The 24,110-nt window shown below is 40.2% G+C and overlaps 1 protein-coding gene across 3 annotated transcripts in view; it reads left to right on the forward strand.

Moving 5' to 3' along the window:
* The window catches only part of fancm (FA complementation group M), a 43,088-nt gene extending 19,114 nt beyond the window's left edge, over positions 1 to 23,974 (forward strand). For 2 of the 3 annotated variants that reach the window (XM_086275108.1, XM_086275109.1), the window contains exons 5-24: positions 2,221 to 2,352; positions 3,295 to 3,427; positions 3,585 to 3,677; positions 3,853 to 3,957; positions 4,405 to 4,583; positions 5,695 to 5,901; positions 6,009 to 6,249; positions 6,343 to 6,491; positions 6,961 to 7,125; positions 16,467 to 18,327; positions 18,415 to 18,515; positions 19,213 to 19,281; positions 19,469 to 19,570; positions 20,940 to 21,105; positions 21,211 to 21,317; positions 21,431 to 21,900; positions 22,038 to 22,131; positions 22,419 to 22,767; positions 23,040 to 23,334; positions 23,421 to 23,974. In XM_086275108.1, coding sequence (XP_086131234.1) covers positions 2,221 to 2,352; positions 3,295 to 3,427; positions 3,585 to 3,677; positions 3,853 to 3,957; positions 4,405 to 4,583; positions 5,695 to 5,901; positions 6,009 to 6,249; positions 6,343 to 6,491; positions 6,961 to 7,125; positions 16,467 to 18,327; positions 18,415 to 18,515; positions 19,213 to 19,281; positions 19,469 to 19,570; positions 20,940 to 21,105; positions 21,211 to 21,317; positions 21,431 to 21,900; positions 22,038 to 22,131; positions 22,419 to 22,767; positions 23,040 to 23,334; positions 23,421 to 23,547 — 5,145 coding nt within the window. In that variant the 3' untranslated portion in view covers positions 23,548 to 23,974. The remainder of the gene's footprint in view (positions 1 to 2,220; positions 2,353 to 3,294; positions 3,428 to 3,584; positions 3,678 to 3,852; positions 3,958 to 4,404; positions 4,584 to 5,694; positions 5,902 to 6,008; positions 6,250 to 6,342; positions 6,492 to 6,960; positions 7,126 to 16,466; positions 18,328 to 18,414; positions 18,516 to 19,212; positions 19,282 to 19,468; positions 19,571 to 20,939; positions 21,106 to 21,210; positions 21,318 to 21,430; positions 21,901 to 22,037; positions 22,132 to 22,418; positions 22,768 to 23,039; positions 23,335 to 23,420) is intronic. The other variant, XM_086275110.1, reaches the window with a different exon arrangement.
* The last annotated feature ends 136 nt before the right edge of the window (positions 23,975 to 24,110 follow it).

Here is a 24,110-nt window from a genome sequence, read left to right on the forward strand (position 1 = left end):
TATTAATAGCTGCCTATAGACAGACTTTGACCAATTCCTCACGTCACTTAGCTCCATGGCTCTCAACCAATCAGCTGCTGGAACCCACAGAGCATGCTCATTGAGATTGTCAACTACATTATTGTCAATTGGGCCAAGCTCTTTTTTGCTAGCACTAGATAAATCAAAGTGCAATGTCTACACCATCTTTATATTACTATCCTTTATTTCAGATAGCATTTGCCTTATGCTCAAGTTGCTAAATGTACATATGAAAATATATTTTAAGTTTGCATTCCCAGTTTCCACATTTAAATCAGAAAATGCCAATCAACACCTTAACCTTTACCTCCAAAGTAATTCTTTCGGCAAAGTAAATCACTGGATACCCTTGGAAACAAACTAGTGCTGACACTAATCATAAACTGAGGCCAGGATTTGCATTGATTTCTACACAAGAGGAGGTATAAATAATCAGACATATTACTTTCAGAGTAGACACTTTTCTTTCAGCACATTCTGTTATTTCACTTCACATTCCAGGCAGCCTAAAACAGTGACCTCACTAATCTGGTTCTGAGTAATCTCATAATCTGGACCTGACCGCTGTGTACACATTTCCACACTGAGCTCCACCTATCAGCCTACAAGCTGGTTGCTGCTAGCGGTCCTTTCTCTTGACATGTAAAATAATAAAAAAATATCTTATAAGTAAGAAAGGGACACACAGCAGCTACAGTAAGAGGTGCAGACACAACTTTGTTCTTCACTATCTTTACATCGATTGAAAATCAGTGGAATGTCATGAATGACTAGGATTGTTGTCGACACTAAATTTAATTGCAATCAATAAGTTGTTCAAGCATCTATGGTGGATGCATAGATGAAGTAAGAAAATTATCATACCTTCTAGTGATTCTAAAAAGTTCTAAAAAAACATCTGCGCTTTTAGCTTCTGCATTGTCGGAAACCCAATGTTTTGTATTCATCTGTCATTTTGCTCATCATCTTGCAGACGATATACTAATATATCACAGTAAATGGGGAAAAAAAGGGGAAAAGGCTGTAAAACTGTTTTATCCCCAGAGTGTTTGTTCATATAAACAAGCAAATCCATCATTGGCTCCATCCTTGTCATATTGCAGGTAGATTTCATTGTAACCATTAATAGAAATGCCTACAGCATTTTTGCTGCCCATCTGTACTCAGTACTACATTGAACATTGAGTACTACCTGAACTGTGCAATTATATCTCCATCCAGCACCCATTTTGGAATTTTGATTTAGCTGTAACCACCTCACCTAATTGAGGTGGTTAATTGAGCTTAATAAGAAAAAAAATCCTGTGTGACATACATTTTGTGAAACTAATAAATATCTATCTATCCATCTATCTATCTATACATCCATCTATCTAAACATCTATCTATCTAAACATCTATACATCCATCTATCTATACATCTATCTATCTATACATCTATCTATCTATACATCTATACACACACACACACACACACACACACACACACACACACACACACACACACACACACACACACACACACACACACACACACACACACACATATTAATGCATATTAATCTCAGAGAAACAGGTTGTCCTTAAGGAGATATGGGGCATGGCCTCAGCTCAGTTCACTCATAAAGAGTAAATCTTCATTTCTGGTTCATTATCGCTTACAATACCTTTTATTTACTTTGTTAATTTTGATGCTTGAATGCCCTAAAAAACAAGAAAAATTGCTTGCCATGTGTTATATAATTTTGTTTTTAGACACTAGTTGACTCCACCGGGTAACCTACTTTTTTCCAGGGTAATTTTGTTCCATTCACTTTGCAGAGTTGCTTTTCCACCCAGCTGAAATTGAAAATGTAATGACCCAGCCTCCCATTATCCACGGTCATGAGGATGAATAGATGTTGGTAAAATTGTCTCTTGGAAAAATCGCTTCAATCTGTTTTCCCATTATAAGAAAACAAGGACAGGGGAGATGAGAAACACTTCAATGCAATTTAGTGTTAAGAAGTCAGACTTTCATTTAGTCTGTGTGTGAGGCTGTTTATCAGTAGAACAAACATCTGTATGTTCCTGGATGTACCTTTCAGCTCGGGGTCACTAGGATGCAACTAGTCAGTGTTATGCATAATGCCCCCCTCAAAGAACAGGAAGTGGCCTACAATTGATCACCTATATATGTGTTTGCCTCCATTTGTCCAGGTGCTGGAGAAATTCATGTCTCGTCTGGTCCAGAACCGAGTGATGGGCCACAAGGATCTGCGGACTCTTACCAAATACCAGCTCATTCTTGCCAGGGATCAGTTCCGAAAGAATCCACCATCACACCTCAAGGCATGTAATGACTGTGTCCCATTGTGGTATCTACTGTCTGCTGTAATATGTAATTTTACATGATATGATACACAGGTTTTTACATCTACTAAGACCCATTTTAAGAAAATATGGGGCCTTGAAACTCGAGACATGTAGCCAGCTATTTAATGATTTAACTGTGAATGCATCTGTTGTTCTGAATATTATTTAATAATCAAGTCGCTAATCTTCATTTACAAGAATATGGAAAGAGGGTAGCCTGTGGTGATGCATTTATAGAGAATTATCCCCCTTGTCTCTACAGAGCTTTATCATGACTTTTTGCAGGACTTTGTGTTTATCTGTCTGGCTTGCAACTTTAATGCTACTTTGATTCACTGTCACTTCATTTTCATAATGCTCCAGTAGGCAGCTGTTTCCAGTTAAAACACTGTACCAAAACAGGCATACGGGGGGAGTACCAAAGAAAAAAGCTAAGCACTTAGCAGATGCTAAGAGACAGATGTTTCCCTCAGAAACTAGTAACACCAAGAAGAGATTTCAAAAGATAGTGAACTTGGGCTTTTAATTGCAAAACGAACAGAAACACAACTCCAGATAAAATTAAGTGCTGTTGTGTTGCATATGCAAATAAGTGATTGATTGCACGGCAAAAGATTCCGCATATATACTTCCAGTTGCTTACGGTTATTTAGAATAAGCCGGGGTTGAGGTGTGCTGGACGATAGTCTTTGGTTCAGTGGAGAAAGAAATCCATTATTCACTTTGTTAGTGGAACATTTTATATACTCCATTTTTGTTTAAAAAATGTTATTACTGCAGTTGAAGAAGTTATGGACAGTTTTATTTTTCATACTATTTTTCCGCACTTAATGGCCAAATATTATATTTATTTTCTTCCACTGTCACTCTGATCCCACATTGGTCTCGTGAAGTCACACAGCCTCTTTCACTCAGCAGGGTCCACAGCAGGGAATGCTGGAGGGCGACTTTGCCCTTTGCATCAGCCTGTACCATGGCTACGAGCTGCTAATGCAGATGGGCCTCCGATCTCTCTTCTTTTACATCCAAGGAATCATGGACGGATCCAGAGGTCAGTCACCTCACCTTTAACTTTTGCAGTACATTTCTTAGCCCTTTATCCAAACAATATGTTGAGTCAGAGAACAGTAGCCTTTCGAACACCACATTATCCACGGGTGGAAAACAAGTTTTTAACATCAGGCCTCTCCTTGCTTTGTTTGGCTCAGAGATGTCCAGGGCCAAGAACGAACTGCAGAGAACTCCCACGTTCATGGATTTCTACAAAGAAATGGGAACTATGTTTATGAAGCCATCTGCTGGTATTTAAGTTCTTATTCAATTCACATAACTCACATATTTGAGCCTGTTATGTAGCCAGAAGAAGAGTTTTGATATCTTAATTTACTCTAATCAGTGATATTTTCTATTATCACAAAAATACCTGCTTTAAAATACAGCAAAGGATCCACTGCTTTGGTTTCACTGTTTTTGTAGGTCCAGATGAGCCATTCATTTACAGCCACCCCAAACTGGAGAAACTGGAGGAGGTTGTGCTGCAGCATTTCAGACTGTGGGCTGAGAGCTCAGCAAACAATAACGGTGATCTACTTAATATAGCACTGCTATGCTGTGGGTTCAAGCAGAAATGTGATATTCTCTTCTAACTACATCATGTTTTGGTTGATTATCGTTCTTGCCATGTTTATAGAAAACAAATACTTTTGGAAGCTCAGGATGTGATGTTCATTAAATTTGTGGTAAACTTAAACCACAACAGTAGCATCCATACATTGGTTATATCTATTAACAAAGGAGATTTAAATAACAGTGCTTGGTACAGTATAGTTTCATTAACTTGGAACTGAAAACTAAAACATTTTCTTGAGGTCGGGTTGAGCTGAGCGTATTTAATTTCAAGAAGATCACAGAACAAAGCATTCCTCTGTCTGAATTAGACTGTCATAAACGTACAGAAAGAATTCAGCTCAGGATTACTGAAGGAATTTTTTATTCAGTCTGTTTCTCTTCTGTCTCCTCGATGTCCAGGTTCAGGTCCTCAGGAGGTAAGCACGCGTGTGATGATCTTTTCATCATTTCGGGAGAGTGTACAGGAGATCGCAGCCATGTTGAACCGCCATGCTCCGCTGATCAGGGTCATGACATTTATGGGCCAAGCTTCAGCTGGGAAGGGGGTCAAAGGCTTTACCCAAAAGGAGCAACTGGAGGTACACATTTTTTTAGACAGTAAGACAAGTGTTATTAATGTTTTGAGGCACAGACAACTGCTAGGCAGAAGGAAAAGCCAGGAGAAGATTAATTTATGTAAATGACTGAAGGAGTACACAAAGAGGGTGGTGTGACAGAGAAGGATGGTAGGGATAGCGTGGAGGTGATCCATAAAGGGAGCAGAGGCAAGACTAAGAGTACAGTGTCCAAGGCTAAACTCCTTTTTGCCAAGCTAAAATTGACTATACAATCTTAAAAGAGAAAACCCCCCAGAAAGCATTGACCAAAAATATTCAAAGATTTGTGATCACATGATCACATGTACAGTATTGTTTTAAAATTCAGCAGAATTCATTTGTAACTTTTCCTTTTAATGGCAGTGAACTCCATGTTTGAGTTTGACTTGCCTTGTTTACATTTGGTAAGCACCTCATGGGCTGATTGGAAAGTTGGTAGTTTAAATTCTGGCTGCTCCAGTCTGACAAAATATCGTTAGACAAGATACTGGTCCACAAGTTCCTCCCAGTGCATTCATCGTCAATGTGAATCTGGATAGAAATCACTTAGCTTTAGAAACAAGCTTGTGTGAATGTGTGTGAATGGTTAAATGAGGCATGTTGTATAAAGTGTTTTAAATGCTCAAGTAGAGTAGAAAAGCGCTGTGTAAGAACCAGAACATTGTAGGGTATAGGGTTATAAAACCAACAAAGAAGCTGTGTACAGCAGTCAGTGCAATACCCATGTATTAATTTCACTGCTGGTTCCAGAGAAATATAATTCCTCTCTGCAGACTGCATGTTCCATTTCCTATAAGCAAATAATACAGGAATCAAACTAACATGCAAATGCACTGACCATCCCATTGGCTGGTCTGGTGATGGAATATAAATAGAGCAGATATTAATCTGTAAAATGTCATAAAAAGGGACTCTAATTTGGAACAAGCAAACAATTACTTCAGTTTTCCATTAGTATGTAGTTAGCACAGATTTGTATTTCTATAATACTTTTGCTATATAGTTGCACTAAAGAGTTTAGGGGGACAGTATAAGCTGGAAAGATTAAACTACTTTATACTTTGTATGACTTTTTCCTACTTTTTTGTTGCAGGTGGTACACAAGTTCAGACAGGGAGGCTTCAACACACTGGTGTCAACCTGTGTGGGGGAAGAGGGCCTGGATATCGGAGAGGTAGACCTCATTGTTTGCTTCGATGCACAGAGGAATCCTATTCGTTTGGTACAGCGAATGGGGCGTACTGGACGTAAGCGTCGGGGACGCATTGTTGTCATCCTGGCTGAGGGGCGGGAAGAGCGGGTGGGTGTTGTATAGTAATTCTAGTCATTTCTAGGCAAAATGAGAGATGATAACGCAAATGTGGCTCCACAAAACCGTCTAAAAAGTTCAGTCTTTGTTTTCTCCAGACTTACAATCAGAGCCAGAGCAACAAACGCAGCGTCTACAAGTCCATCACTGGCAACAAAAACGGGTTCCACATGTACCCCAACAGTCCCCGTATGCTGCCTGAAGGGCTGTACCCCAAACTCCATAAGATGCACATTACCTGTGGGCAGTTTGATCACCAGGAGAACAGCAGGCGGTCTGTCAGGGGTCGACGGTCCCACACCGAGAGTCGGGCCTCACTCATCCACCCTCAAAACCTAAGTAATTCCAGAGTCTTTTTTAAGATTGATCAAGTTTTTATTTGTGGAATGGTTTTCTGATATTGACTGAGCACATCTGTGTATCTCTTGGTAGTTCAACAGGGCAGCTCAACATCCAATGGTTTTCTGAGCAGTACAGAATATTCCCTATGGGAGTCAACCATGAAGCTGGAGGATACTGAGCCCCATCCAACCCTGAAGCAGTCACACTTCCTGTCAATACCCAGTGACCCACTTCCTCAGGTTTCTTTAGTATTATTGTTTTGTTTCTCTCATTCTACTGCAGGTCTGAAAAGGAGATAAACAAGGGTGCACTGATTATTGGCTCATTTTAAGTTTAACCTTGACAGCTGTGCCATGATCCATATGTACAGGATATGATACTATCCAGTGACAGGAGTTTTGAATAGAACTACCCCTTTGAACCGCTTCATATGTAACAATAAAAGCTGAGACCAGAAATGGGGAAAAAATAGAAATGAAGATATTTTGAGTGGCTCTATGGATTTCTGGCAGTTAAGTGTCACTTCCACATTTGCATGGGGCACGGAAAGTGCAGTTGCCATGATTTCAGGTGGAATAATCTCCCACCTACAGCTGGAAAGCTATGCATGGTAAAACCAGTTTGTGTCATATATTATTGACTTGAATGTAATGATATTATTTCTACTTCAACCTTACTTTTTTAATTATGTTATTTCATGTCCCTAAGGAGGAGGTTTCCAAAGACAAACAACCATCCAGGGAGCTGTCTTTGTGGGAATGGAGACACTGGCAACACAAAGCGCTCCCTTCTCATGTTGTTGATCATTCCCTTCGCTGCAGCCACTTTATTAAGGTGATGGAGCTCATAGACCGCATGAGAGAGGAAAATGAGGTGAGACGAATGTTTGGTTAGTCATCATTTTGTTGTTTTATAAATAATATGGCAATTAGTTATAGCAAATGTAGTACTTCTTTGTGTCGTACAGGAGCATAGCTATAGCCTAGAATGAGTTGACAGCTTACTAGTAAATCAGTAGAAAACCTAACCACTAATTCAAAGCATACACCACTAATTGAAAAGCTCTTGGTGATAGGAAACTGGTTTTATAAAATGACCTTAGACATCTTGCGTAAATCTTGCTTAGTTTCATAAAATCGAGACAGTAGTGAGCATTTACCCATGGGAAAACCAAACTTCATAAACTTACTAGGCTGAAAGGAGTCAGCTGAGTTGCATGTGAACACACAATTGTGGTTTGTGTTGAGTTACTAAATTCATCTTTTTGACCTGGAAGGCAAATTCCTTGCATAATAAACAGTTTCCATGGCGTAATTGTGGCTTTAGTAAGGAGATAAATATTTGATTTATATTCAGCTGGGTCTTTCCAGGCTGTTTCTCCTTTCTTTTTTCTTTCCAGTTGCTATTTAAAGAAAAAGGACTGAATGAAAAGATTCTCTTTTAAAAACAACACTTCAAACACTATTTTAATTAATATCTCGGTGCACTTGAAGCCAAATTTGTTATCAGTGGGTTTTAGTTATTTTTAAAGAGAACTTAGCTATTTTTTTTCTCGTAGAGGAAATTGAAGGGTTTACCATCTCAAAGTGTTCTAGCTCATAATTCATCTCTCGTCACAGTTTGCTGACCCAGCAGCAGCAGCAGCAGCTTCGTTCATGCTTTAGCTGCTAATTGAGAGCAACCGAATCAGTATGGTTATCACATCAGTCCTGTCACAACAACTGTTGCCCCGTTGAATTTGCATCTCAAGAATCGAAGATGGAGCCAACTCAAGTATTGCTTTGGTGTTATTTAATAATCAGTGTATGAGAAAGGTAACTTAATCACATGGTTTTTCCAATTACTTTCTTCCTGACCTTGTTTTTTGTGTTCAGCTAGTAGGTACCCGCTAAACACCTTATCGCCCGATATCTGCTATAGCCCGCTACAGGCCTCCTCGTCTCGCCATCTGCCATTTCACAGATTGTGCCATCGATAAGACCCTTGAAATTAGGTCAGAGATTATGGTAAAACTGACTGTTGGCTAAACTAACAAATGGGCTCTTATTGCCATTTTTTCCCCAATACGGATCTTGACCGTACTCGTGAAGGAGAAAATTATTCCACTTGTGAAAACAAAACAGGATTACGGCGCAAGATGGCAGCTTATATGTCACATGTTTTGATGGTGGTTGAATTCAGGTCACAAGTCAGCCAATGAGTAATTAGTATTTGGAAGTTGGCACATTTGTCATACTTTTGCTACAATAGAGTTGAAGTGAGATGATAAAGGTATGATTGTGGTCTAGACTTTCAGCTTGAAATCGACCGGCTTAACTAAAGTATTGCATTAACCGTATAAGAACAATCATTTTTGAGTTCCTCCATTTTTGCAGCCTGAAAACCAATTGGACACTCTAAAACCAGTTGGAATGCTGTGTAAAATGTAAGTACAAACAGAATGAAATAATCTGCAAATGTCATAAAAACATTTTATTAACAATTCAATATGAAAAAAAAAAAGTTTAAACTAAGAAAATTTACCATTTTATGAAAAAAGTAGGGTCATTTTGAATTTAATTGAAACTCAGAAACATTTGAACAGATGAACAAGATGCCATGTTTACCACTGTGTAGAATCACTTCTTCTTTTAACAACACTCTGCAAATAGTCTGGTCTCTCCTGGGAACCAAGGCCACCAGCTGCTGGACTTTTAGGAGAGGAATGCTGTCCCATTTTTCTCTGATAAAGACTTCTAGCTGCTCAACAGTGCAGGGTCCTCTGTAAAATATTTATTTATTTAGTGCTAAATCTTTTGAGTTGGTGAGAGGTCTGCACTGCAGGTAGGCCAGTTCAGCACCTTGACTCTTCTACAAGAAAGCCACATTGTTGTAATAGATAAAATATGTAAGGAAAAAGATCCCATCTGGATGTGTTTCTCTAGGACCTGCATATACTTTTCAGCATTGATGGTGCCTTTTCAGATGTGTAAGTGGCCAAACTGATAGGCACTAATGAACCCCCATAACATCATAGGCGTAGGCTTTTAAACTGAGCCCTGATAACAAGCTGGGTGATTCTGCTCCCTGGTTTGTCCTTTAGTCTGTCCATGTTTTCCAAAACGAATTTAAAATTGTGACCTTTCTAACCACAGAACAGTTTTCCACTTGGCTTCAACCCATTTTAAGTGACCTTTGACCCAGAGAAGCTCACGTTCATCTATGTTCATGTTCTTCTTTGTATGAGAGAGCTTAACCTGCATTTGTGGATGGCATGGAGAACTGTGTTCATAGACATGTACATATATATATATGTACATGTATGCTCATATATCATGTACATAACCTTTTTGGTCCTTTAAGTTCTAGCTGGATGGAAATAACCAGAATTGTGTACACACCAAATACCTGGAAAAAGCTAATAAAAAATTCCTGAAAGGTTCTGGCTCGACACCAGACTGGTCTGTCCGTCACAAAATTAAATTAGAAGCTGTCTTCAGCATCTCCATCTTCAGCGACTGAGAACAAAACCTCTTTCAAATCTGTAATTAGTTTTGAATTTATTTATTTCCAGAAAGAGCAAATCTCTTTTTTTAATTCTACACAACCAGTAAACAAACTACAGCAGTACAACTGTATTTTAAAGTCCACAAAACATGTTTGTTCATATTGTTCTTGTTTTTGTTCATCGTTTTAAACACATAAAGTTAAGGATTAACTCGCAATATAGAGGTGATGAACTAAGTTGTTTTTACGTTTTTGCAGCTCACGCACAAAGACGTGTTCTTTTTTTTCTTTTTTTTTTTGTGTCCCGTTTGGATCTTTAGCCATCAGAATTGTTGTCTTAAGGCCAAGAAAGATGCCAAGCGGATTTATTTTACCAAGTTGATCATCATGGCCTTGCCATATTGGTCCATTTGATTTACCTTTATTATAATTATGAATTTATTTTATTTTCGGTTGCTACAAACGGGACAGACATGACTGGGGGATAGGACAGGGAGAAAGAATGAAAGAAAGAGAGGGAGAGAAAGAAAAAAAACAAACAAACAAAACACCTGGATCACCTGTATGGAGAAAAAAAAACAGAAGAGAAAGCAAACAACAAAGAGCAACATAATAAAAAAAACAGCACCATCACAATAAACTAGCTAGCAGTAGATAACAGTAGATACTAAATATTAAACGATATTGTGCAGCACGCAAGATAGACAGCGCACAATGTGCTTTGAGGCAGCAGCCAAGAAAGGTGTAGTCCGTGTCTGTGAACACCCGTGTGTACACCTGTGTGCATACCCCGCAGCTACGGAGCAGAGGCCAGAGGGGGTTGCAGTGGCGTGCCCGCGGGCTCTGCCGGCAGCCAGCTGTGCCAGAGAGGACCAAGCTTCAGGCCCAGAGGCCTGAGGGCATCCCACCCCCCGGAAGGAGCCCAGCCGGGTCACAGGCGCCCGGCCCCGCCAATCGGCCACCAGGAGTGAGCCAGTACATACATGAGCGCCCAGCCCCAGACGACAAGGACCACCAACACACCAACGACTGAGGGCATCAGCCACCGGCAGGGAGTGTGGTGAGGGGAGATAGGCCTCCGTATTTTAGAGGGCCTGAGATGTACCCAGAGAGGTTGAGTCTAAGACCCAACCTGACATATAGACACAGACGAACAGGCACACTCGGACACAAACGTACATTCCCACCCCATATGCACAACCAAATACTCGGCACTCACCCAACGTGTAGACAGACACAAATAGACACTGCACAGACAGTCGCACTCCCCAAACATACTCTATATCCCAGGTCCAGGTACCCCCGCCCTCAGAGGGGAAAGCCGCACCTAGATCCAGGAGATGTAACCCTTCTCTCTGGGGTGGAGGCAAGCGGACCACCTCCTTATCTGCAGTAGCAGGGAGGCCCCGCATCCCAGACCCCAGTCTGACGGCCAGCACCTCCTCCCAGCCCCCCAGCCCTGACGGCTAACAGAACCGGGGTGAGTGAACACCTCAAACCTGATCCATATCAGGTTAGAGGTGTTCGCCCGCTCATATGTAGTGTTGCTGTGTGCTGTTCTAAAGTGCATTTAAAACTCAGGAGAGCATAAGACATGTGTTCACCTTTCAGGCATTAACTCATAAGCGGACTCTCCCTCGGCACTCACCTCCTTTACTCTCGCTGTCAGGGATAATGTGAGCCATGGATTACTTGTTTGGCCTGAATTTGAAGAGTGCTTTTGACCCTTTGCTTTTTTCTCTATGTCTCTTGGCATCACAGTTTAAAACAAGCAAAAAAAAGTCCTTGAATCAAAGGCCAAACATGATTTTTCCTATTATTCTCCTCCACTAAATATCCCCACTCTGGAAATCATGTGCTCATGAGACAAGAAAAAACCCACCCTAAATAAAAAAAATTCTGTTTTTCATCTCACTGTTTCTCTCTTTTTACAATGAAGATAGCCAAGCAGCAGGCCCCTTCTCCTGATATTATGTAATGGTTCAGAGAACTGTTATGTAAGGCCAGAAGGCTGGAAGTAGGTCAGGCTGTGATGACCTAGATGTACAGTGTACTAGACTGAGGAGGATAGAGTTGTAGATCAGAAAATAGATGCAGAAAAGATTTTTATAAAGCTAAATTAGACACATTTTAAAGCTAATTTAAATGTTAAAAGATATCTAAATCTGAATTTTCCATTTCAGTTTTCCATTTCTATTTTAAAATAGATTTTCTGGAATACTGTTGAAATGTAATAAAGATAGATGATGTCAAATGGTTTGATCTGTAAATCATAAAAAAAAGCCCTATATTAAAATGAAAATAGTACAGCATCATTATCTTCATTCATCCATTTATTTTCTAATCTACTGATCCAGCTAAGTACAAGCTATAGCAAGGTTGTTTGTAACTCCCTCACCCCCAACCGGTCGTAGCAGGCGGCCGCCCCTTCCTCTTCCTAATTCTGCCTGAGGTTTCTTCCTGTTAAACGGGAGATTTTTCTTCCCACCATTGCCAAGTATTTGGTCACAGGGGGGCATCTGATTGTTGGGCTTTTCTCTTTGTTATTGTAGGGTCTTTACCTTGCAATATAAAGCACCGACCTTGATGTGACTGTTATTGTGATTTGGCGTCATATAAATAGAACTGAAATGATTTGAATTGGACAGTGTGGACAGTATATCCACCCTGCAGCATGTACTTCTTTCTCAGTAAAGCCCCTGCTTAATTCACTGTTATTAGTAGTAGTAGTAGTCTCTGTAGCTCAGGTGACCTTTATGTAGCTCACACCCTTAAACCATTCAAAACATTTAGGGCTAAAGGATGAATAGAAGTGTCTGTTCCCCCAGCACACAGGCAAACAGGAGATGATACACCACAGTGGTAAACATGCCCTTGTTTTTTTTTCTTTATAAATCTTTGACAAATTTGTAGGAAACAGACATATAAGGAGAGAAACTATGTTTATAATTATGTTATTGTTATTTATATATCCACTTAAAGTTGAATAAGCAATAAAAAATACATAGATGGATTCTGCTTGGATGTAAACAAATACACTATCTCTGGGATTATTATCATACAGTTATTTTGGACAAAGAACCAACATAGGTTTGTTTTTGTAATTTGTCATAATGCATTTTTCCCTCCTGCGGTCCTGTTGAAACTTGCCTCCCAGTGGCTGATGTCACAATTAGCTTTAGATCATACTTCATTATTTTGAGTTGTGATGCCAAATCCATTGAAATATAGTCTTGTAAATCAGCATTTCAGTTGTTCATAGTTGTTCATGTACCACAATCTGACGACAAAGGCATTTGACGATTTCTTATCCTGAGTCGTAGCTTGTTTGGAAACAAAGTCACGCAGACCCATGAATACAGATGACCGTTCAGAGCAAGGACTAATAGACTCAAACACAGCTGTTATCCAACTGCAATAACACATCTGAATACTACAAAAAAATGTCCATCACGCCACTCTTGTGTTAATCTATGCACGGTCTGAAGCATGTGTGTGGGAATGTATGTGAATGTTTTACTGTTATATCTTATTAGTATTAGGGATGATGCAATGATCGGGGACCATTCTTAATTTCGTTGTTCTCATGACAATGACAATAAAGTTTCTGATTCTGATTCTGATCTGATTGTGTATGCTCATGAGCATCAAATTCATGTTGTTGTAGTGCAATGAGATAATCAGCTGAGAGGAGTTTCCACTTTGCTGCTTCCCTCATCATGCAGTCTGAAACAATATGAACCGTCTGACCCTTCTAGCGTACACAGCGCTCTCTTTATCTCGCTCTGTTCTTGTCATCAAGGTTATTTCTGTCTGCAACATTTCTAGATGTGGCGACTTAATCTGATCATTAATTAATTGAGGGCCAGGGGTTGGGGTTAATCCTATATGAGTGAAGCCCAATCCATTACTTTTCAGCAAGAATATCCAAAAATGGCATCAAATATTATTAGAAAATCCATCTTTTTTTTCTACAAGGGAGGTGTATGTTAATCGAAAACCAGATGCTAGAAGATAAGGTGTAGTAAACAGAAGCTCTTCAGTCTCTTACAGAGATAAAAAAACAAAACCACAACAACATCAAAGAGCAGTAATCACATGGTAGCAACTAGAAATTAGGGATGTAGATATGGTCAAAACAACCGTGCTGAAGTTTGAATCAAGCAAAGATGATCTAAGTGACTCTGAAAATGGATGGCATGGATGTTGGTGCCAGATGGTTCTAACAATGAGAACATATCCAGTAATTAGCAGTTCTCTGGGTGGAGATACTTTGTTGATGCCCGAGGTCATAGGACAGTGGGTCTCTGTTTCTTCTGCAGTATCCAAATATCTGGATGCCTTTATTAATGGCAAGATTTAAGATGTTCTGAGGAGGTTCTGTAATACAAACATATGATATTACAGAACTTTATGAAAGCGGCTGACTCACGATAATATGAACAGTCTTAATAAAGATAACCATCAAATCCACCCTGTGCTTTTTGTGTTTACAAATTTAACCGTATTGACAAAAAAAACTCAATTTCTTGGGATTTGTTTTGCAAGTTAATAGTATTGTTTCACTTGGTATTAGTCGTTTTTATTTTTGTAACACATAGTTTTAGTTTTATGTTTACTTATGGTAAATTAAAACACATTTCTTTGCTGTGAGTTTAAAAGAGAAAGTCCAGTTTTTTTATTATATATATTTCTAGGGAAAGCCTCACCTCTGAAAAGTATTTGGCTCTTAATCAGAGGTGTGAAGTGCTGAAATGATAATTACACTGTGTGACGACTGCAAGCAGCTCAGTCTTTGCCCGCAAGTTAGTTTGCTTTGTTAAAGGATTAAAGGAGGTGGTATAAGGTGTGTAGAAAAAAATAATAATAAAAAAATTGCAAGTCGCTACAGAGTTGTCAAGTACATTTTGTGTTTAGCACACTTAAAAACAAAGTGTTTTACAACAAAAAGAATAAAACTAAAAGGGTTCATGTTGCACACATTCACACTATTTACCTAAATGAATACATCACCACCTTTTTCTCCAACCACACTTCCCAGAGATTCCAAATGTTCAATGAAAAATACGTCCTCAGCTTAACTTTGAAGACGTTTGACTTAGAGTCATTAAAGACAATAAATCACTCTGAAATGCAAAAGATGTTTTAAAGTGAAGTGACAGTGTTTTTAAGGCATTATCAAGAAGGACGTGTAATTTGTGGAGGATGTGTGTTTTTCCCAGGATAAATGTCACACACACGCACATGCACGCACGCGCATTCACTTAACTTTATTGTATAACAGGCGCCATACTGACTCCAGGTCTTACACTAGAAACCTGCTGATCAAGAATCAGAGTGCTTTAGTTCAATACTCATAAATTAAACAAGGTTGACGTTCCTTGTAATTTTGTAGGAATACTCTAGAACCAACTGAGCACTAGCTGAACATTTGAGCAAGAGAAATTAAAAGTGAATGAAAATGAGAAGGTTATTAGTGAAAATGATTTATTTTTCCCTAAAAAAATGTCAGTTTTTCTCATACCAGCAACATAATGTTTAATTCAAATCCAGTGAAATACCTGTAACATGGATTGTTACAAGTTTCACAATCACTCATTTCCACAGGATGAATAATAATGTCTTTGCTGATTTTGTGACGTTTTCCTGTCACACTAAATTTCCTCTTTCCTTAAAAAAAAACAAAAAACAACGTTGCACAAAAATACCTTGATACCCACTAAATGATTTACCATGAGATTTGCTACAGACATTCATTGTGACTCCAGTCACTCGGGTTATCCCATGACTTTCCTCTTGCACAATTATGGAGATCATGTTGTTTTTTGGTTTTGTTATTTAACTACATATCTTCATTAATAGGTGGATTACCGTTACTAAAATTGTTCATATTTTACTCAGGATGAAATGTTCTAACTTTGATGTAGCTTTTATCTTGTCCAGGACATTTTGTTTGTTGTTTTTCTCCGATGTGTAACTGCAATTTATTCTGCACGTCACGGGTCAGGAAAGCAAATGCACAAACACGCTCGGAACTTAACTCAGAGTCAATCCATATGATGCCTTATAGTGATTAAAACTGGAGTCATTTGTTTTTTCATGTGGTTCAGGCTATGGGGTTTTGGTGCTAAATAACCAAGACTTCCTTTTATGAGATCAGCTTGTGGTGGTAATGCGGTGGATAAGTTGTCCTCGCTTTCAGTGTTATTGACTTCTATCTAGACAGAAATTGTACTTTTCTCTCCACTTTTGTTAGATGTCTTTCTTTTTCTTTTGGTTCACTAAACGTCGTCCTCCTGCTGATTGCAGGCTCAATGGCACCCTGTTGACCCAAGCAGGAAACCACTTTAGATTAATCACTTCCAGGTCATGTAGTTTGCCAAGATGACATGTGCTAGATGATGTGCGTGTACTTGTGCTTAAGGAAAAGATGAAAAATGGGATTTGGGGGGTTTAATTTTCTTTGAATTATTTTGAGTAGTGTCCTTAAAAATTATTATTCTGATTTTTGTTTGTTTTTTTTTTTATCTCAAAAGTTACATTGGACTTTTTAGACCTGTACATCTCTTGGTAGGGCACTTCCTGATTAAATGCTGTTTACTTTTTGAAGCAGCATCAGTGTAAAAGTGCAAGCAGGTCCAAAAAAACCAATTAGATCTCTGTCTTTAGTTTTCATGGAGCGAGATTGCTTCTTATTCAACTTTTTATTTGTGTGTGTTTGTGTTCAGGGGGAATGTTGTTATGAACGGGAACTTCTTCCTTACCTCCACAAAGAGGACACTGTGAAAAGCAGACAGAAAAAGCAGAAGGGCACAAAGACCTGCACCAAAACCGCCAACGACAAACCTAAATCATCCCATTCCTCTTGGTCTGAACTGGAATATATCGATGAGGAATTTGAGGGGAGCGATACACGAACAGCTGGGTTATTAACCACATTGGCCGTGATGAAACAAAGGCCTCCTGCTGAAGATAATAATGAGATACCTTATGATGACAGCACAGACCGCTTAAAACTCGAGGCTGATATTGATAAATGTGAAACTGTCACTGAGGACCTTATCAAAGCAGATGGAGAACCTGTGAATTTAGACAATCTGTCACAGCTTCCTGCTAAAAGTGATGAAGATGAAGATGTTCAGCTTCAGGCAATGTTCTACCTTCCTAAATGGGATGCAGCCCCACTGCCCTGCTGTGATAAGCTCCTCCCAGGGAGAGATGAGAGTCTGAAGGTCATCCTCGCCAGTGTGGCAGAACTCCTGTCCCGATCTCCACCATCACTCGTGGATGACTTAGAGCCCCCTCCATCACTTTGTCCTTCTCCTCAACAGCCTCCTCAGCCCTTCCTTGTCAGCTTTACCTTGGATGTGGACGATGACGATGATGATGATAAGATGATAATGAGAGAAGTTGAGAAGCCTCCAGATGAGCTTCCAAATGGTAAAGACTGTGGTAAAATCTCTCCTGACTTTCCCAATCAGGAGAAGCACCCTGTCAGTGTAGCAGCCAACAGCCCAACTTGGGATGAGGTTTTTGGGGAGGACGTAAACGATATTAATGATATCAGGGATGACAGCAAGGAGTCAGATGATGATGAAAAGTGCAATGGCTTCAGGGAGGATCAGGTTCATGTAGAAGCTGATGATGTAAGTGAGGAAAAACAGAGCTGGGATGATGTGAGGGATGAAGAAATACCACACTTGACAGATGGTGTTTTGAAAGACGATAAAGCCTCAGAGTGCAGCTCGGAGATGGATGAGAGCATCGATCTGTTCGAGGATGATGAAGCCTTCCTGCAGATGACCATTCCTGATATCCCCACTCCTTTGGATGGCATCACACCCGCGACATCCCCGACGGAGAAGAAGTCTGAAACAGTGCACGTACATACCCCAATTAACCCATGTAACACTACACAGTCAGCGGATGGTACCCACAGATTGAGGACAGTGGAATCAAAAGGAGTGGCATTCAGCGAAGGTTTGACTCATAATGTAAATGCCAAGCTGATAATCCAGAACACAAACAACCATAACACTACAGTGACAGAACTTAATATGCACACACCAGCACAAACTAAAACTGTAGCAGATAATTCAGTTATGGGCAGTGCAGTCACACCCCATTTTAAATCTCCTGAGTCATTTAACAGCATGCATGACTTCTTTTCAGTCAATTTTGAGCTTGGCTATTCACTGGAAGACTCAGAGGAAGAAGATGAAGCAGTGGGCATGCCTGCCCCTTGTATGCCTGGGTCTTCACAGCCTAAAAAGCAGATTGACTCCACCACACTTTCGGCAGCTGTCTCTAACTCTTCTACTCCCTGTAACAGCTTTGCTAAACAGAGAATACCTCCAGTCTGCAGCGAATCCAAGCATTCCACACCACAAACGCTGTCAGAATGTAGGATGTCTAAAAGTGGTGCACTCCCGTCTCCGATCATGTCCCCGGGAGCAAAGCGAACCCTAATGCCCGGTCTGCCCTCCAGCTTGAAACGCAGACGAGCACAATTTGGCATCACTGTAGCAGAGAGAGGGCCTAATGAGGAAAACGGCTCGTACCATGTTTCTGGCTCTTCTCCTCATGCAGGTTTGTTTAATCTCAAAGAAAGAAACAGCATTTTTATTTTAAGTTGGTTCCCAATCGTATTTGTGTCTACCTGCTTGTTTCTCTCAGCTTCTTACTTAGTGGAGGGCAACAGTGACAGCGAGGATGAAGTTGTGCTTCATAAAAGAAGACATCCGAACAAAGTCAACCCCTTATCATCCCCCGAAGTGGTGAGAAAGTGCTGAATATTTTGGGAATCTGATGATCTTTTAATTTTTAAAATGCCATACATTTCAGGAGCAGAGGTATTGTTTTAAACAGGAAAACATTTACATACACAACAGTGGAGCAATTTTGTTTTTAGTCTAGCTACATTTTTGTATAAATGGGGAGCTTTTATGCTCCAGCTACAAAGTTCATATACTGACCTAGAGCACTGCGCGATTCATGAACAATCCTTATTTAATCTTGTGCTTGGACAGTGGGTGAAACATCTAAGTTCACCAACTGTATGTCACAAACAGTTTTTGCTCCCTTCGCCCCTTTAGGACAGCTTTTTTCTGATTGGCTGCAGATCACAAACAAAATCTGAACAGCATGTCGATGGAGGTTCAGTGGCCTCAGATTGTTTGACACTTTGGCCTTGTTTAATATGAACATCCAATATTATTGAAGTATAACTAATACAAAAGATAAGGAGAAGCATTTTAAGCCCCCTTTACAGAGTTTTAACCAGTAGTAAACAAACAGTTGCTGCTCACTTTGCAATAAACAAGGCATATATGACAAAAAAAGAGATATGAGGAGGTATCTGATTCAGACAGTTTGCTTCTGTCATTCATTTCCAGGCTTAAGATATTCAGCTTGTAATCAGGGGGAGATTGCTCTATGCTGTATCTAACATGTAGCATGTCTTGTCTTTCCTAGTCTAAGATCAACAGTGATGTGGACTCCCCGGTGGTAGTGAAAAGAAAACATGCTGCTCCACTCAATACTGTAAGCTCTTCATGACTAACAGTAATGCGTAGCACATGGTTCAATCTGTTCAACACAGATGATGTGATTTAATTACTCGTGCTCCATATATCACTTAAGATGTTTCTACAAGTGCTCATTATCTAATAACATGTCACAAACTACTAACAGTTTTCAGTATTTCACCAATTTGTTCTCTGTGTTCCAGTCTGATGAAACGGGAGGCGAATCTGTTTCTGATGATGATTTCCAGAATGAATCTGTTTCCGTGTGCAGAGCCACAGTGCAGAGAGCTGAAAGGAAAGCCAAGGTTTGTACAGCAACAGATGGCTCAGCCGGATGCTGTGATCTGAGATCCCTGTTTTCATGTAACTGTAAACACAATATAAACATGGCTTGTATTTAGGTTTCTAATGTGAGTGGGGAATGCCATTTTGAAATGACTGCAGTGTTATGGAAAAGTCTTCATCCATCCATCCATCTCAGCTCTGGACAGTGGTGAACTGTACCCTGCCTTTTTCCCCAGAAAACCATTCATGGATGGACGGATGGTCTTGAGCAACAGTTCTCCAGACTTTGCGATGGTCTTAAAAGGCTATTTTTCACTAATTTTCAGTCTACAGCTTTTACCTGACCATTTTCAGAGGATTTTTTTTGTCTTTAGGCTTTTTGTTACTAGCAGCCTATGACAAAACAGATAATGTGTTCCTTAATTCTTTAGTTGACAGTTATGAAATAGTATTTCTGCACCAACCAGTTGATTCCTAAGGAGCTTTTAGCTGGGAACTTAGCATATCTTGGCATGGTGTGCAGTGTTTCCTTAAAAAATTGGAGGAAAGTGGCCAAATTACACAGGAATTGGACTGAAAATTAGTGGCAATGGGCCTTTTGAAGTATTGGATCCAAATTTAAAATTTTGGATCAAATCATTTATATGTACTTAGGAGAACAGAAGACAGGTACAGCAGCGGTGGTCTGCAGCCATCTGCAGCCCTCCCAGAGCCTGAACTTCAAAATTATTGAAGCAGTGTGGGATCATCTTAACAGAGCAGACGACAGCCAACACCTAAAGAAGAGTTTGAATGTCGTTCAAGAAGCCTGGAGAGCTATTCCTGAAGACTACTTAAAGAAATTATCAAAAAACTTGCCTGTTTTAGCCTTATATACTGCATTTCCGTGTGTTTGCTGCAACTGTTTCCCATTTCCGTAGCAAATATAATGAAATGAGCACAGTAGTGTACACTCATCATCATTTCTACGGTTCACTACCAGCTCCTTAGGTAGATATGTGGGTCTTTAGGTGTTCTGCCATTCTTACCTCTGCATGTGCCTGTCTGTAGTTTGGTGCTGAGGTTTTAAAGCTTAGAGGGTCTTAGAGCTGAGAGTGATGAGTGAGCTGAAACTAACAATAAACCTCTGCGAAATTAAAGGAAGCTCAAAATTCACATTTTTTATTAGTTTATTAGTGTTCAGTGTTTTCATTTTAATGGTTACACTACATCCAAAATTTTTAAAAAGCTCAATTATATGACAAAAACATACCGCTGTCTCTTTTTAAAGATCGTTACATGACATCATGATCCATTTTTCCTTTCATAAAAAAGTCAAGTCATTACAAATCTGCGACTGGCACCTTCAGCATCCGTCATCCCTGACATTTTCCATCCTTCCTCTGTCAGCACGGCAAATGCCGAAAAGGGCGTCAGTTTTTGGATGAAGAAGCACAGCTGTCAGAGGTCGAGGAAGGTGTAGAGGTCTCGTCTGATGAGGAGGATGGAGAAGAACAGAATCAGTCTCTCAACGGTTTTGTGGTCGACAATACACAATTCTCTCAGGGCCTGAATGGTACAACACATTTTTCTTTTATTCTCTCCTTCTGAGCTTCTCAGTGTGATAGGAGGCTGAGTGAGTCATGCATTTTGGCTCTCTGTCTGTTCTCCTCTTTGTCAGACTCAGAGATGCATGGAGTGTACCTGAAGTCAGTGAGAAGCCCTGCAGTCCAGGGCAAATTCAAAATTTCCAACAGAAGACACCACAACATGGACATCTTTTCCCAGGTATACTAACAAATAAATACATTTTAAAAGATACACAAAGCAACAAAATACTAAGTGGATTTGATGATTGGTAGTCTAATTAAGGATGCCACATTCTTAATGTGTGGAAACAGGTGCCTGAGATGGATGAGACGTATGAAGAGGACAGCTTTGTAGTGGGCAGTGATGTGGAGTTGGTGGGCACCAGTGAGGAAGATGCTGAAAATGTTGACCTTCTGCCCGAGGACTCGTTTGTGAACGGGAGAAAGCAGTATCCCACCAGGCGCCGCGTTTTCCTGCACAACGCCAGAGCAAGAGGCAGCACAAAAACCAGAGCTCAGCCTCCACCAGAACAGAGAGCCGAGATGAAAACTAAACGCACCCGGGTCATACAAATGAATGATTCCAGTGAGGAGGAGATAGATGAAGCAAGTAAAGAGAGGGCTCTCAAAGCAGGAGATGGTGTGTTGCCTTCATTGCCAAAGATGGTACCACCAGAGCCTTGTGGGAAAGAAGGAAAGAAAGCTGTGTCGTTATCTTCTAAGGTCTCACTGTTGAGCAAAGCACAAAGGAGCTCTGTGAGTGAAGAACAGCAAAATGAGAGGTGAAGTTATAATAAAGTAATAAAGAGTGAGTGCCATCCTCCTCATGGATGTGAATTTGTATAAGCAGAAGAGAATGGAAGGATGAGAGTGTACTTAGTAACAATTCTGAGATTGTCTTTCTTTCTCTCTCCTGAAGGTGTCGCCAGAGGATAGAAAATCAGCATCTCCTCTCTGACGAGCTAGACTTTGTGGAGTCACACCTGCAAGTTTCCTCAAAGAAGCAATCGCAGGTATGAGCAGACAAGAAGAGACGTACACATTCCTAACTGTTTCTGGTAATATTAATACCAAAAATCCACACAAAAATAGAAACAATATCACTACATTACATCATATTTTCTGTTATCAAACAAGACTCCATGTCTACTATGAGAGACAGAAGATAAACATAAAAAAAAAAAAATTGTGTAACTGGGTTTTTTTCTGGGACCAAGGAGCATATTATATTGAGTTATTTAACCTGTTATCACCACAGGTTTAAATCAAGTATAAGGTGTTTTTCCTTTCATTTCCACAGGCAGTCCCAGCCACTCCATTGGCTCCTCAAAAGATCACAGCTGAGAATTTGATAGTGAGTGAAACCTCCGCTCCATCTGGGTCTGTTTGCATCCTGGTGGACAGTCGCTGCATCAGTAGCGGGGTGGAGTTGCTGACCAGCCTGCGTCAGCGACACGCAGCCACCGTCCACGTCTGCTCTTTGGACAGCAGCTACTTCATTGTCAGCAACCGCATGGCGGTGGAAAGGCAGAGCCAATCAGATCTGGCTGCAGCACAGAACCGGAAGCGACTGGCGGAAAGAGTGAACAGCTTGCAGGGGTTGTTTGAGCGCGTGTGCATCATAGTGGAAAAAGACCGAACCAAGACCGGTACGTTTTCAAAGTATGGCTCATTTTCTTTGTAATTGTAAATAAGAATATTCACTGGAGCCTATGAGTGGATGTAGGCATGCTGGAGGGTTGAAACAGCATCTGCATGGCACACATCAAATAGGTTGCCAAATTGGGAGTGCATTTGGTTTAAATGGACAGAATTTAGCAGCGTTTTCCACAAATTCACTGAATTAACAGAGGATTAGACTGAATGATTGCTGCATGAGACAATGTCTTTCTGATCTTTATGTTAACTGTCACTGTCCCAGGTGAGGCATCTCGTCCCTTTCAGCGAACTCGCTACTTTGACAGCACTTTGGCGGCGCTAGTGCGATTAGGGGTCCGCCCGCTCTGGAGCGACGGTGCTGAAGAGAGTGCCGGGCTGCTGGCAGATGTGGCACGTCTGGAGCACCGCAAGGGTCACGGCATCGGCATACCAGTGGAAGTCAAAGGGCAGCATAGGCAGCAAGCACTGCAGCTGTACTTGAGCTTGCCTTCAGTTAACTATGTTCAAGCTCTCAACATGAGCCACAACTTCACATCGATCGCCCAGCTAATAAACAGGTGATGGACGTTGTGTTGTATCGAATTATGAATACTTTCTTCTTCTTCAGTACGTCATCTCTTCTTTACCTGCTTCCTCCCTGCAGCCCGATAGAAGCCATACAGAAGGGAGGGTGTATGAGTCGACCCAAAGCAGAGGAGATCTATCGGTTCCTGCGCTACTCCTGTGACTCCTTCCTCATGAATATGTCAAAATCAGGAAAGAACAGCTAGCATGCTGCTGGAAAAAACACTGCTGGGACTCTATAAACTGAAATACATCTTCTTCTTTTTTTCATTTATTCTTATGTGTATTTTTTTCACTTCATACATTCTTCTGCTTCTTTCTGTCTTTGTCTCAGGAAGACAGCAGTTAGAATAATACGTTGACTGCATTTAATATGATCTCTCAATGAGAGAAGAGCTTCAGGATCTAGGTTCATCCTTTTTGCACATCAAGTTGAATGAGCACAACACTCAACTTTATATTTATGTTAAAGAACACATTGGGTTTCTTCAAAGTGTACAGTTGACCTGTAAGGTAGTATTAAGCAGCATTGGTAAGAATTCAATAATTGAAACTTGAATAACATAATAATGGATGTTTGTTTTCTTTAATAAACTATATTTTATGTGTTTATTAAAGTAGTTTTGTGCCACATTTTGAGAAGGAAATCTTTTCCAATACCCACATTGAGCTTCTTTGATATCAGCTTACTTCCTCTAGAGGTCAGCCCGTTTCTTTCTAACAGACCACGAAAGCAAAAAAATGTGATGTTTATTACATCACTTTTTTT

The sequence above is a fragment of the Aulonocara sp. 'chitande type north' Nkhata Bay genome, linkage group LG19 (assembly GCF_057382095.1).
Source record: "Aulonocara sp. 'chitande type north' Nkhata Bay isolate Kocher_YH1m ecotype deep benthic linkage group LG19, A_spYH_male_GT1.1, whole genome shotgun sequence".
NCBI lineage: Eukaryota > Metazoa > Chordata > Actinopteri > Cichliformes > Cichlidae > Aulonocara > Aulonocara sp. 'chitande type north' Nkhata Bay.